At 40.7% G+C, this 15000-nt stretch overlaps 5 protein-coding genes across 5 annotated transcripts; 1 reads left to right on the forward strand and 4 right to left on the reverse strand.

The window, feature by feature from the left end:
* Window positions 1-468: 468 nt before the first annotated feature.
* LOC110065574 (uncharacterized) lies at window positions 469-2568 on the reverse strand. The gene has a single exon (XM_020772720.2). The coding sequence runs from the start codon at window positions 1842-1844 to the stop codon at window positions 729-731; it is 1116 nt and encodes a 371-aa protein (XP_020628379.2). The 5' UTR covers window positions 1845-2568; the 3' UTR covers window positions 469-728.
* Window positions 2554-3563, forward strand: LOC149096830 (uncharacterized). The gene has a single exon (XM_089279554.1). It carries the CDS (start codon window positions 2554-2556, stop codon window positions 3346-3348), a length of 795 nt encoding a protein of 264 aa, XP_089135680.1. The 3' UTR covers window positions 3349-3563.
* Window positions 3564-6896: 3333 nt separating this feature from the next.
* LOC149096831 (uncharacterized) lies at window positions 6897-7407 on the reverse strand. Its single transcript, XM_089279555.1, has one exon. The coding sequence runs from the start codon at window positions 7315-7317 to the stop codon at window positions 7003-7005; it is 315 nt and encodes a 104-aa protein (XP_089135681.1). The 5' UTR covers window positions 7318-7407; the 3' UTR covers window positions 6897-7002.
* LOC110065541 (uncharacterized) lies at window positions 7381-8928 on the reverse strand. The gene has a single exon (XM_089279553.1). It carries the CDS (start codon window positions 8307-8309, stop codon window positions 7461-7463), a length of 849 nt encoding a protein of 282 aa, XP_089135679.1. The 5' UTR covers window positions 8310-8928; the 3' UTR covers window positions 7381-7460.
* Window positions 8929-9822: 894 nt separating this feature from the next.
* Window positions 9823-13667, reverse strand: LOC149096832 (uncharacterized). Its single transcript, XM_089280244.1, has one exon. The coding sequence runs from the start codon at window positions 12164-12166 to the stop codon at window positions 11144-11146; it is 1023 nt and encodes a 340-aa protein (XP_089136370.1). The 5' UTR covers window positions 12167-13667; the 3' UTR covers window positions 9823-11143.
* Window positions 13668-15000: the final 1333 nt, after the last annotated feature.

Raw genomic sequence — 15000 nt, forward strand, 5'->3', positions numbered from 1 at the left:
CTTAAGCAACATTCGACAAAACTTTTATCGTCTGTCTTTATTTCAACATGCACACCTGCCAATGCTGTTCAAACACTTCATGCGGCCAGAAAACTTAATGCATGGGCAAATAAATATCAAGCGAAAGAAGGTATAAGTCGACCGCTTCCACAAAGCCGTAATTATGGGCCGAGAAGTACTTTATTCGCACCGGTTCGTCCTGCATTGACGATGCATTAGCTTTATGTCCGGGAAAACCAAACCGTCAGGTTAAGACAGAACGACACACAGTGCTCGAGCTTAATCAAGTTAGGAATATTATCAGTTTAAGAAAGGCATGTGTTGAGTCAAGAATGTTAGTAGCATGCTTTTCAACGATATAATAAAAAAGCTCTTATTTTGCACCATCGCCCTAAAATTATTTCGGAAGAGAGCACCCTACTTGTTTGGGGTCGTAGTACTACATTCTGCTACCGGTAAGAATCGAAGTTTTCTATTGTTTAAATTGGGTGAAGAAGTTTGTAACTGATTCCACACCCGAGGCCGCTCGACTAGGACCAGTAAGGAACAGTTTGGTTCTCTTGTATAATTCACAAAGAACTTCATATCTCTGGAAGTGTCGCGACAACTTCGGTTTTTAAACTCCATACCTGGGATAAATATTCTCACAATCTTCATGGCTGTTTATATATGTTTCAATGGGATTTCACTAAAAATTTATTGTCATAGCCAAATACGAGCTAGGTTCACTACAGTTGGTCGTGGAGGTTGATTTTGGGACGGTCTTGATGATTTGACGAGAGTTCGGGATTGTACTGTTGAAAAGTGAAATTCTCCATCGTCATTACTTCAGTAGTTTCGGGTAAGACTTGATTCCTGCGGCAAGTCAGCACAAGTTTTAACGACTTGCGGTATTTTGTCAGTCTCCACGCGTAGATGAACGCATCTAATGCCACCTTCACGAACATCATTTCGTCCGCAATAGTGATCGCAGCAGAAAGGTCAAGCCTCTCTTGTAGAGTGTGCTGCTTCTTGTAAAATCTCATATGGACTGTAATGATGTGGGGAAGAGAACACACGATGAAAACTCCTGATAAAAGTAAGGTAACAATTGTAAACTGTTTCTCGCTAATTCTGTTCGTTCGAGGTTTGCCTGTGTGTCTCCCATGCACTCCAGTCTCAACGCCACTTTCCCCTACAAGCCGTCGAGATTCTGTGGCAAAATGGCGAAGTGATCTCAAAAGTATCGCGGAACTGAGGATTAACAAAACCGTTATCAGTGTCGAGTGAAGATGCAAATCTACTTGAAACAAGGTTTCTTTGGGGACAACAACGAACTGCAACAGAATGAAACCGGTAAAGTACACCAACGAGAACCCAACACAAGCGAGGACCCTGCGGGTTGTCACTTCTGAGCGATAGTGGTGCGGGTATGTTACGGCGACGTACTGCGTTAAAATGAGACCAAGAACAAGCAGAAAGGACGCGTTGAGGCCCACGTAAGACAACCAAACTCCGATTTGGTATAAGGTGTTGTATGGCTCGCATGGAGCAGGGGACCCTTTTACATACGTTGCCACACGGTGCATTATAAAGAAAGGCTCAACAAGCAGGCCCGTTGTTAAATCAACCAAGGCTAAAGCGACGATGAAATACGTAGCTGGTGCACGGAAGCATTTGAGAGGATCTTTAAACAGAGTAAATAGTAGCAACACATTACTTGTGATTGTTATAGGTGATAGAATCGCCAGACAGATGCCAGTAGCTAGCTGGGTGTAAAGGAACAGTCTGTAGTCTGTTGTTGGTGAATCAGATGGCAAAGAACTGTTGTTCATGGTGTCAACCGTTCGTCGAAAACGTGTCATTAAGTCATTCCTTTTGTCAGGCTGTAAACCAACAGATTTCTGATCGGCGTTAAAGTTGTAGTTTCCAGTTGACTAATCTAGTATTCGAATGATACCGCTAATTGCAAAGGTGAATCAGTGGCTAGTTTTGCAAAGACAAGTAGTGAGAGTCTAATTCAGGAGAATTCAGAATCCGGCTTTAATGATGGACAATATAGGTGAAGACTATCCACACAGCTGTCGGCGTAGACGTATGTATCAAATTAGAAGAGAATTGTCTGTCGGGTATCCGGACCGCTTGAATGGCGTGCCTCTCGATCCAGTGCCGAAAACATCAACTGGAATATGCCTGCATGGAACAGAAATTTTACACCTCGGGCGTTGTCTTCACAGGACTGTTTTAAGCTTTCCTTTCCGATACTGCCAGCAGAGATCCAATTTTCTCGATTTTTTTTTTGCCAAGGCATGCATGAGTTCGAGCGTTTAGGTGCACGAGATTACGGGGTAAAAGGCCACTTATTAAATGTCTTTTGGTGAAGCTTTTAAGTATAATGTCCGAACGATTGGAATTCTTTTTCATCCGGCTTTAAAGGTAATGCAGCTTAAAAACGAATCGCCTTGTGTTTGATCAACTGTTTCTATATGCAACGTTTGCACAAGAACAACAATATCTGACAAGACTATAAAGGGATCAGAAAATGTGTCCAAGGCTGTTGTTTACTGTTCGCAGATGTTCCATGTTGTTCTCTACTGGTGTAGAAGAAGTCGTGAAGGGCAGAGAAATTTGAAGCCGACGAGTTTTGCATTTGAAGTAGACGAGCAAGGCAAGCGCTACGTTACTATGACCCACGACGAGACCACCAAAAACCATCCCGGTGGACTTCAAGACCGATCCAGCTTTGAGAAGACGGCTCGTATGTACGAAACAGAGAGTGAGAACGACGGCTACCGAGCGCTGAGCTTGTATATCTCCAAGCTGAATCCGAAATGCGAAGCCTTATTTCAGCAACCTCGACGCGACTGGAATGAATCCGCCATCACACCCGAAATCTGGTACGAAAACCGCCCGCTTGGTGTCAACACTCTTGGAAACATGATGAAAGAAATAAGTACAAAGGCCAAGCTTTCCAAAGTTTACACAAATCACTGTGTTCGGGCGACAGCGATAACCTTGTGGTCTCAAGCCGGTTTGTCAGATCGCCACATCTGCCACATTTCGGGACACAGAAACCCGAATAGTCTCCAGCATTACAATTCTCGTCCGTCGTCTATCCAGCTCAGGAAATGTAGTGATGTCTTGTCTACTGCTCTACAAGGGGCCGAGCAGACAAAACAGAAATCTCCACAATGCTATGAGCCTTTTAGTCAGCCAAAAGCAGCAGAAGTATCAGGCAGAGTGGTTGAAACGCACAGCCGATCATCCACCACAACGATCCACAGCGAAATGCTTGGCGGCATGTTCAATTCTTGCACAATCGGTTCAATGCAAATCAATCTTTATCCTCCTCAGAGCAAAAGTCAGTGAACTGGGGAACTGCTTCAGCTTTCGAAGATTCTTTTTGCTGTATTAATTTCTTTAGAACCGTTCTGAATTTTTTTAGAAAACGTTTGTTTCTTGCCACAAAGGGAACGGTTTTACTTTTCATTCAGCATTTAAGCCAATAAAAAGAAAGCATGTACATGTAAGGAGAATACTTATTTTGATTAATTAAAATTCGCAATCCTTTTCTTGTTTAATAAGTCTTTATGTTAATGTGGTGGTTTACATTTTATAAAAGAAATAAAAAAACTTGCCCTTCGTGCATTGTTGAGTTATATAAGCACTTGGGAATTTTTAAGAACACTCGAGAAGTGCGAGAAGCACTCGGCTGCGCCTCGTGCTTCTCTATGCACTTCTCTCGTGTTCTTAAAAATTCCCGCGTGCTTATATAACTCAACAATGCACTCGGGCGCGTTTTTTATTTCTATATTGTAAGCCTGGTAAATTTTACACAATTCAAGTGTGTGACCGCTGGACAAAACATTTTGTATGGTCGTTGAACTTTTTCATAAAAAACGCTTGCCCCTTGTCCCATTTTCTTCTATCACCTTTAAACACACATACAACATTTTTTAAACACAAAATTAAAGCAAGAACCATTTTATTTATTAAGGATTATCGAACCTCAAATACATTATTTATGACTGACGAGGTCTCATGTAATGTGTGCCTCGTCCCCCAGTGTAATTTAGAAATAATTTTCAAGCAATTGCTAATTAATGTACAGTGTCTATAGTAAAACCTTTAATTAACCAGGAGAATATCATTTAACAGCTCTATCTACTTTGCTATTACGCACTCAAGTCAATTATATCTCACTCAGCAAAAAATACGAACCAGCATACAATACTTGTACTTGTCAGTGTGAACTGTCTTGTTGCAGAAATAATCAATTCTTGCATAATCTCTAGGACATTTGATTCTTATTACATGCAGTATAAATTCTGTCACAGTATGACTCGGCCTGATTACAGTTCAGGTCAATTACAATTAATGTAATAATATGTTTAACGTTTCAAATATTTTCATGACTGCTTGCCACGTGAGTGAAAGCACTTTATAAGCTGAACAGACCTCACAAGAACGAATTTAAGCTATCATTTACTCTCTCTGTTACACTTTATCAGTGGCGGATCCAGACCTTGAGCTAAAGGGAAGGGTGGGAGTGGGAGGTTTCTTTGCTTGCCCTGCCGACTTTTCTTCCTTCTGCCTTTTCTTTTACCCAAAATAAGGGGGGGGGGGGGGGGTGGCGTTTTCCCTTATATCCGCCACTGCAGTTTATTTCTAGGATAAAATCTCGATACTTTGTTAATTCCTATAGATCGGGCTACATTGCGTTATAGAGAGTGAAACATACACTCTTATAACTGAAAACGTCTGACATTTGGACAGAGGCTGGAAGTTCCTAGATTTGAACCTGATGATTTTCGTAAGATAAGTTATTATTTCTAGGGAGGTTTTAGGTTGTTTTATTGTAAATTCCAATAGTCCTGCAGAGAACACGATCAGACAGCCATACAACTGGAGATGTTCTACGATGAACCACGCAATAAGACATCATTTATGTTCAAATATATCTCTAAAAGCATTTGGTTCCTGGACTGCACTACACTCAAGTTCTACATTTTGCCAGGGTCATATACTGTTCTTTAAAAAAATTGTCGAAATAAACTTCTTCTAGTGACTTTCAGTCTAGGGCATGTTCTTAGTATGTTCAGCCTCAATGTTCTTAGAAGAAATCTTTTATAGAAAAAAAGAGTGTACTTTGAAAGTTACATATTTTTTTAGCAACGCCTGTTTAGTTAAAAACATTTCAAGCTGTTTTTATTCTGGCTCATTGCTGATTGCCTTACTCGCTACCGTGACTCCCATTAGAACCCGTGAAGGACCCAATTTACCACATAGCCTTTTGTTGCAACAGATATGAATGAATCAGAAACCTGATAATTACATCAGAGTTTCCTAGCTGCTTGGTGGGGGGGGGGGGGGGGTACTCTGGGAATTTCTGGGTGGGGATGTGCTGCTGGGTCCCTGGAGCCCTTAGCCTATACCAGAGGTAGTTCAGCTGAATTTTGCTACCCTATACTAGAGTAAACTCCCCAAATCCCCCTATCTATCGACACTATTGCGGCTGATTTGCGTAAATTTAAACTTGCCGATTTGATTTTTTTTTATATTTTTGAGTGGCAATTCCTGGTTTCCTTAGTCTAGAGAAAATCTTCAACCAACTAGTCAGTTTTGGGAAAAATGATACCCTATTCTAGACCCAAACGCTCTGATTTATATACCCTATCCTAGAGTAAACTGCTTGAAAACCATAACCTTCACAGCGGCACATACCTATGTAGCCCATATGTGTTAGTGTCTCCCCCCCCCCCCATTCCCCGGGCTTGGTTGTAACTGATTTGCTTCGCAACTGAACGGCTTTTTGTTTTTCTGTTAGATCTGAGAGAACCTTGATCAAACCACTACAGATACGAACACGAAACAAGTTGTTCAGAACCAGCCTGCGAACGCAGGCCATTTCAGAATCTACTCTAATCTGATAAAATTATATACAATAACATCTAAAAAGCAAAGAAAACAATCCCAATTTATATATTATTTTTGTTTGCTGGTTAACATTTTGTGTCAGGCCTCTGTCAGGTATAAACAATTCAGGCAGTCGGCAAGAGAAGATCAATTTATTTAATGATTTCGTATAGTTGAAGGCTTATTCAGATTACCAAGGCAAGTTGTCGAAAACTGAAGTCTACTTGTGAAGGTCACGCAATGTCTGTTGTCACGAACAAAAAGGTTGCGATGCGTGATCGACCGCTTCACTAAGATTTATATTTAGTGCACCATTGAATGATACGAAAAAATTCTACACGAAAACAGGTAACTGAAATATTCACTCACTTTTCTCCCAGTCCCTCAAACAAAGATTCCTGTGGCTCAGTAAGCTTGTGAATGATGTGCATACAGTAGCTGAAACTGAGAGTCAAAGTGAGACCAATGGCTACCGTGCGCAGAGCAGTAAGATTAAGGTCGGTGAGCGAGCCTTTAGAATTCAACATAAAATAAAACACGGCTACTATGTTACTTTCAATATAAGCACAGATCATGCATATAGTGATGAAGAAGACATACCTCGTGACAAATTTGTGTTTGTTTAGGATGATAACGAAAAGCACGTTACAGATTGTGCAGACCGTCTTGTAGCTTGTAAAATAACTAAACAAGGCTAAAGAATCTTCTGAGGAACAGTATGGCACAGCAACACCCAAAATGAGCAAATACATGTTTGATGCAAACCAATCACTTCGAATCAGTTTTGAAAAGTTGGTTGGGACGGTCCATGTGGCTTTACAGGCAAACCTACTGTAGAGAAAAAAACAAAATATTTGAAGAGGTGACCACAACAAAGGAAGAAAGGTGTCAAAGAATAATGATAACCAAATTATCACATAAGAATAAAAAGAATGATAAGGTGCGATAATGTCATCCCAAAAAGTTTTTTGCTGAATTTCGTTTTGATCGAATCGAAAAAAAGACCATCCTCCACTGGATATACCTACAGGGCCGGGAGAGCTACTATAATGAGAATAACATACCCACTACCAACAGCTAGTTTGCCGAACAGCTTTCTAAGGTAAGTTAAAACGCGTCTAATAGCTCCGGGCTCACGGTGTTTCCGTTACTGCAAGGATCGTTTAACTCGATAAGTAGCGGTTGTGTTTTGCCTCCAGTTTGCTCATGTTCCTTTTCTTTGTTAATATTTCTCTGAGTCTTCTGGTGGTCAGCTGCTGAGTTTAGCTCTGACTCGACAGTAGTTTCCTCTGGTACGTGGGCTCCTTCAACTTGTTGACCACTAGACAAGCAACGAAGCTTCTTTCTCCGTCTGAGCCATTCGAGAGTGATGAGTGGGCCCAAAAGAAGCCAATAGTAAAGTCTCCGTAAGTATTGCTGCATCTTGTAGAGGTCCGTTTGTATAATCGTTACTCTGATGTCAGTTTTAGTTCGGTCTGCAGCTATAAGATCAAACTCATCAATGTTCGCATATGAACCGTCAATGAAATAACAGCGAAAAGGATGCTGTACATGTAAAACTGGTATCAGTAGTTTGTCCTGAAGCTGCGTTCCATTTTCTCTTGCAAGGTTTCCTGTTTTGTGTAAAACTTCATATGAACGGTGATAAGATGGGGAAGAGAGCACACGATGAGAATTCCTGATAAAATCAAGGTTATAATCGTAAACTGTTTCTCGCAAATTCTGTTCGTTCGAGGAGTACCCGCGTAACCGCCCTCAACTCGATTCTCAAGATTGCGCAAGCCTCCGAGCCGACGAGATACTTTGGCGAATTGGCGAAATGATCTCAAAAGCATCGCGGAACCAAGGATAAGCAAAACCGTTATCAGAGTAGAGTGAAGATGGAGATCTACTTGAAATAATATCACTTGGACAACCCCAACGAACTGCAACAGAATGAAACCGGTAAAGTACACCAACGAGAACCCAACACAAGCAAGGACCCTGCGGGTTGTCACTTCTGAGCGATAGTGGTGCGGGTATGTTATGGCGATGTACTGCGTTAAAATGAGGCCAAGAACAAGCAAAAAGGATGCGTTGAGGCCCACGTAAGACAAGCAAACTCCAAATTGTTGTAGGGTGTTGTACGGCTCGCCTGGCGTAGGGGACCATTTTACATACCTTGCAACACGATACACTATAAAGAAAGGTTCAACAAGCAGGCCCGTTGCTAAGTCAACTGAGGCTAAAGCGATGATGAAATACGTAGCTGGTGCACGGAAGCACTTGAGAGGATCTTTGAAGATGGTGAGCAGTAACAACACATTACTAGTTATTGTTATAGGTGACAGAATCGCCAGACAGATGCCAGTAGCGAACTGGGTGTAAAAATAAAATCTGTGGTCTGTCAAATAAGAATTAGTACTGTTACTCATGGCGTCATACAGTCGCCTAAAACTTTTTCCTCAAACAATTAAATGCAGTTTGTGGCGATGCGAAGCCGGATAACCTTTGATTTCAAAGTGGTCGTTGTCAGTTGTGAGGTAGAATGTAACGTTTTGTAATTGTGAATTTTCTCCGCCAAACCTTGTCAATTCCTTCGATTTGCAGCCAAAAGAACTTACTACGAAACGAAATTACTTGGTCGTGAATTACGAAAAGGGCGCAGCTGTCGGTGGCTATGCGATTTTTAAATAGGATATCGATCGCCTTCCACTTAAATTCACGTCATGTTCCTAGACCTGCGATAAAAATTCAGTCAACCGAGAGAGGATCAATGTAAATGCAGTACGAGTCCGATGATGACGGGTCAGCTCTTTCTTCTAATGATTGCGAAACATATTCCTGAGTTCAACTTAAAAGGCAGTTAAAAAATAATTTCATTTCTTTTGTTGTTTCTGAATGCAAAGATTACCGAGTGTTTGTTCAGGAACAACCAATACATGTCAACGATATGATGCTGCGATTAAAAGATGTCAAGGGCTGTCATTTACTGTTGGCAGATACTACATAATTTCAAAGGCAAAATTGCTTGAAGTGTTGAAATTCTCGAAGGAAACTGACAAAGGGAGCAAACTTTGTTTGTCTTCTAAATTACGAAATTTGTAGTCAGTCTTTATTTACGTTACCCCTTTTTATCTTTCATCTCAAAAGACAGTTTAAAAGTTAATCAGATATCGTATAGGGAACGATCCTCTTTGCGGGTTATAATTTGTCGGCTTCCGTTAAAATTGTTCTAGTTTAGCGATTTGCTAGTTTTGTGGAACAAGCTGGCGCCTATTAGTTGTCAGTGATGATAACGTTGGTCGTCGGCAAGTCCGACTAAACTGGGTTTTCTCTCGTTTTGAATGTCAATTTCTTTTAAGAATTGAACCTAGTGTGATGTAAACGAACCACAAGAGAATCCCTAGACTGGACACAAAGCAGTTTTTTCTTTAATGCAGATCATATGCACGAACGAAACTTAACAGGGATATAGAAATGATTAATCTAATATGCAAATCTCTTCTCCCTTCTCACGAATTCGCCGCTCGCCGCTCAATTCATTGAGATCGACCTGCTGCTTTTTTATCTTGGACTATATACATGCAAAGAACAGTTTTAAAATGAACAAGCTACGAGTGTAACACTTATTTTGCTGTCAGGTCCTCGCTGTACATTTTCCATTCATTTATATATGCGCACTGGAGTCTACCTGAGATAAACACTACCCCTGCATGTGGTACTCCTCACATGACAGTCAAGAGAATGTTTGTCTCCGTTTATAAGGGTCGCAAAGACGTGTTTGAAAGCTCACCTAGATTTCCTACAAGTCTCCAAGTTATTTGTGATCTTGAAGCCCAACAACACGAGTGTCCATGTCGAAATAACTAAGGCATAATAATAATGATAATGATAATGATAATGATAATAATAAGCTTAAGCAACATATCCGCAGACGCAGTAAGATGTTGATAAATGGCGCCTTTTCTTTTTTCTTTCTGTTTTTGCAATTTACAATATTACGAGACTAAACTTACTTGCATCACAAGCATTACTTACAAATTACAATAGCAATCAACATTGCTTACAATACTAGCAATATCTAAAATACTAACATACCTTTTTTTTTTTTTACCAAGAATCGATTCTAATTAACGACAATACGACTAATAGGGTCAAAACTAAAAATAATACAGCTAACAGATACAATATTACTACTGCCACTAACACATTGTTCTAACAACGGACAAAAGTAAATATACAACAAAAACTAAAGAAAAAGGAAAGAAAGCGAAATATAGGGTCATGAAATACTGAAGTAAAGTTGTTCCTTTGGCAAAAGGAGAACCTAAATATCATTCAAGTAAATTGCTGTTTAAACAACAGGTCAAAGGAGAGATCAGGGCGTTTTAATGACTGGAGTATTTTGTGCCCTTCTGTTGGAATGCGTTTTGTGTTCCTGTAACAATTGAAACGTGTTTTTCTATTTTTAAATTGCATCTAACCTGATTAACGTATTCTATTGAGGATTAAATGTAATAAATGCATGATGAAATAAATGTAATTACTTACAGGAGTAAATGTAATATCTACCAAGTAGTAAACAATGATTGAATAAAGAAGAATTAGCGCCTTTTCTTAGCATGAAATTTCCTAACAAAAGGCCACGTTACTCAAAACGCAGTTTTAACGGAGTTTTAACCCGCCCGGGACTTTTTATTACCAGGGCGGTTTCATTCAGTTTGCTATGCTGTTAATGTTTCGCGTAGTATTATCTCCTACATCTTATGGACTTTTGAATTTCTTACAGTAATAAAAATATATGTTATATAAATGAACATAGTTTATATCGGTATTTGTGCGCTTTTATTCGAACAAAATCGAACCAATTCAGTTAGATTGGTTCGATTTAGTTCGGTAATCGAACTCACCAAAACTTTGGTAGAGTTCGATTGTGTTTGATTGCCAAAGCAATGAAAAAAAAAAACAATCGAACGACTAGAGTGATGTCGATTAATCATGAGTCTTACTATTTCGGTTTGGTTCGATTAATTAATTAATCCTGGAGAAAAGAACCAGCTCTTCGATAAAGGCCAGTTGCAATAGAGGTTACATTTCAATGGTTCCACTTGTCTAAAACGGTATCTCAGTCTTGCGAGCACCGTAGCAGCCTCGCATCAGTTTTTGGCGTCCTTTCGATAAAATTACAGTACAACATCCAGCCAGCATAAATCACCGCCCAACTGACAGTGGAAAGTGTTTGGAGTCTGTCTTAAATCGTTTCAGGTCAGTGACAACGGCTTAAACTTTGAGCATTGTTCGTCACTGTTGTCATTTCAAGGGCTACAGATTCGGCTTGATGTGTTTGGCAAGTAATCACTAGTTTCAACGACCTTCGGTATTTTTTCAGTCTCCACGCGTAGATGAACGCATCTAATGCCACCTTCAGAAACATCATTTCGTCCGCGAGAGTGGTCGCGGCCCACAAATCGAGGCTCTCTTGTAGAGTTTCCTGCTTCTTGTAAAAGATGATATGGACAGTAATGATATGAGGCAGAGTGCACAATATGAGAATTCCTGATAACAGTAAGATTACAATCGTAAACTGTCTCTCGTTTATTTGTTTCGATAGAGGCCTGATCTTGTCTCGATCCTCTTGGCTGCGCGCAACCACAAACTCACGAGACGCTGTGGCATATCGATGAAACGACTTCAAAAGCATGCCACAACCGATTATGAGCAAGATCGTGACAGGTGTTGCGTGAAGGTGCAGGTCTACTTGCAACAAGGTAAACGTGGAAACTCCCGCGAACTGCAGCAACGCAAATCCGGTGAAGTAAACGAGCGAGAACCCAACAAACCCGAAGATCGTACGTGTTGTCACGACTGAGTGATGGTGACGCGGGTATGTTATGGCAAGAAACTGCGACCAAATAAGACCCAGAACAAACAGAAACGACGTGTTGAGGACCACGGTGGAAATCCAAGTTGCAATTTGGCTCAAACTGTTGTATGGCTCTCCTGGTGTAGAGGACCATTGCATATAACTAGCCACACGATACATTACAAAGAAAGGCTCAACAAGCAGGCCCGTCGCTAAGTCGACCAAGGCTAAAGCGATGATGAGATACGTAGCTGGAGCTCGGAAGCATTTGAGAGGATCCTTCGAGATAGTGAGTAATAATAACACATTACTCGTGATTGTTATTGGTGATAGAACTGCCAAGGAGATGCCAGTAGCGAGCTGTGTGTAAAGAAAGAACTTGAAGTCCGCTGATGATGAATTAGACGGCAAAGTGCTGTTATTCATTGCTTTGTATTGTGTCTCCGAAACGTCCTACCAAATTTACCTTCTCAGGGTGCAAAATGATTTAGAATGACAATTTTCAAACTATTAATCGTCGATCTTCCTCTGATTGTTGCTGGTTTTGATTGTCTTTCCTTGAGTTGGAAGGCAGCTAATTGTAGTTTTCTTTAACTATGCTTATTAGCTAGACATTACTACAGACATGAATTTAATAGATGATCATTAGACCGTTTCTGACCAAACACGTTTAAAATGATCAATGACTGATGAATACTGAACGGCCAAAAACTATACAGCTGTCAATCATTGTGCTTTCAAATTCGAAGAACCGATCTCTTGTGTACTCGCTAGCACACAATAGTTTCTCAAGTCGTGTTACCGAGAACCTATCCAGCTAAAGGCTGAATTCTAGCTTTGGATTCGAAACTTACCACGAATCTGTTTCGCCCCTGGAGTGCGGAAATATCTCGTTATCGTTTTCTCTGCTACGCAACCGACCGATAAGTGAGTTCCGTCAATCAAACTTCCTAATACGGGTATATAAGTAATTAGGTTAATACCGCAACATTGTGAAAAACCCACAGGTTGTTATTCCGGGATGATTGTTTCTACACAGGATGCGAATGTGTTCTGTCCACGTCTACGTGTACTAAAGCGTGATCATTGTCTTCAAACATACATCTGATCACAAAGGTCCAACTTACGTGTAAGTAAGACTGAACAAGAAATAGTTCCGCCTCGAGCAACACTTAGGCTTCTTTGGTGCTCTCGAAACTTCCCGAGGGCATCATAACTGTCATAACTCAATGATGCACGCTAGGGCATGAATCAGACGGTGTTAGACACAACTCGCAAAGCATGCCGGAAGAAATTTTCCCCGGAGCTCATTTTCATCTGATCGCTGAACGGCAAACATCTCCATGCGCTGATGGTGATGTGGAAATATGACTTATAGGAGGTTCGTTCACATCCGATGCTGAAAGAAATCTGGAATGACATCCATATGAAATGTTCCGCAGGCCAAGTAATAGCTGTAGATGACTTCTGCTCGATTTACAAAGCCACCATTTTCAGTGCTAAACAGATGATTTTAGGAATCGAAACTTCGCGGTTCGTCGAATCTCTACGGTTGAAAGATAAATTATTTCCGTTTCTGGTCTCTTCGAATTCGATCTTAACTTGCCGGAATTGAATCTACCTTCGGCACTTTCCTTCTTAGATATCTCGACTTGTGTGTGAAGTGTATCAGTGTATCGCTGGCCAACAACATGGTTGTTGACAGATATTATGTTTTCGTTCGACGGTAAGAGAGCTGAGAAGTAAAACCTACGAAGAAAAGGGTTGAATAATTCGAAATCAAAGCAATGTTTTGTCCTTGAAAACTTGTGTAAAGCTTGATTAATCGAGTTTCGCCAGCTGTGTTTCCTTATTAACCAAAAGGAATCTTAAACAACTTGCTAATGAGCTATGACTCTTTGGGTGACCCGAAAACACTGAGCCCCGGTCCGCGGACCCCCACTACGGACCGGGTCCGCGGACTACCCCTACGGACCCCCTCCCAAAAATATAATAAAAATTAGAAATAAATACTTCACTCATGGGTTGTCTAATAGATTACTCGTCTCGGTGAATTTTCGAGTATTACACTGTGCAAATGTAATTGACACCCTTCTTCCCCCCGTCCCCCCGAAAAAAAAGCCTATAAGCTTTATTCAGCGTAAGGAGATGCCGATGGCAAAAAGAAGGAAAATTGTTACATCGCATTCGCGGCTCAATCTGACTATGGAAGATGAGTTTTTAGGTCGTTCAAGCTTGTTCGTATCTGTAACTGCGCTGAGCAAATTGTGAAGCCTGGAACGAGTTCACGAATCCACGTGAGAATGGGCTGAACAAAATGGTGGAGAGGAAAGAGCACAAATTCCGAGGCTTCCCGGAGGCTTCCTGGAGACTTTCACTGTCTTTCATATACAGTATGGCCACAGCAAAGGAAATGGCAATGTGTAATGATACAACTTGCGCCCGAGCTTTTACCCCACGAACGTTGAATTTACAAAATGTAAAGTTTGAAATTTCGCCGACACGATCTATTAGACAACCGATAACTGAAATATTTATTTCTTCTTAATTTTTTTTTTTTTTTCATTCTATTTTGGGAGGTGGTCCGTAGAAGGGTCCGTAGGGGTAGTCCGTGGACCGGTCCATAGGTGGTCCGCGGACCCGGTCCGTAGTGGGGGTCCGCGGACCGGGGGTCAGTGTTTTCGGGTTACCCATGACTCTTTCAAAATAACAAAAATAATTTACAATAAATGGAATTAAAAAAAGTGGAAGCTTAATGGGAGAAGTAGGGTATGCTTTGCTTCAGTGTAAGTGGTAAAAAATAATTGTATTCGTCCCCTGTACCAGGTTACACTTCCAGCAAATTCTTGTTCAACTTACAAATCCAAGGTTAAATATGTACTGTGTGGATCTATTTTGTAGACAATGGGATAACACGATTTTGGTCTTATTCAACTTCCTTGAATGTGCTTAAAGTAAAAAGTCTACAAATGACTTTGCCTCAGACATTGCCACTGGCAATATCAATGTTCAAACTGGTAAGAGTTTGAGATTTCTCTCCGCCTAGTGCTTAGGTGTTGGATGTTACTTGTATCTGCTCCCCGTTTCCATTCCTGGGTTCTCAATACATGTGAGGCCATGCAAAAGGGAAATCAGGCTTGATGGAAAGAAGGCTTGGTCGAGTTACATGAAATGAATGCTTTGGACAAATAATATACCTCATGCTATTTAAAGTGGTTGCAGCTAAAATTGCAGATGGGAGATGTGAAAAAAAAAAAAAC

Source organism: Orbicella faveolata, unplaced genomic scaffold, assembly GCF_042242905.1.
Source record: "Orbicella faveolata isolate gen_17 unplaced genomic scaffold, um_ofav_v1 contig_47, whole genome shotgun sequence".
Taxonomy (NCBI): domain Eukaryota; kingdom Metazoa; phylum Cnidaria; class Anthozoa; order Scleractinia; family Merulinidae; genus Orbicella; species Orbicella faveolata.

Coding starts and splice junctions, on each gene's coding strand:
- LOC110065574 (XM_020772720.2), bottom strand. CDS start 1,844: ATGACACGTTTTCGACGAACGGTTGACACCATGAACAACAGTTCTTTG.
- LOC149096830 (XM_089279554.1), top strand. CDS start 2,554: ATGTTCCATGTTGTTCTCTACTGGTGTAGAAGAAGTCGTGAAGGGCAG.
- LOC149096831 (XM_089279555.1), bottom strand. CDS start 7,317: ATGCAGCAATACTTACGGAGACTTTACTATTGGCTTCTTTTGGGCCCA.
- LOC110065541 (XM_089279553.1), bottom strand. CDS start 8,309: ATGAGTAACAGTACTAATTCTTATTTGACAGACCACAGATTTTATTTT.
- LOC149096832 (XM_089280244.1), bottom strand. CDS start 12,166: ATGAATAACAGCACTTTGCCGTCTAATTCATCATCAGCGGACTTCAAG.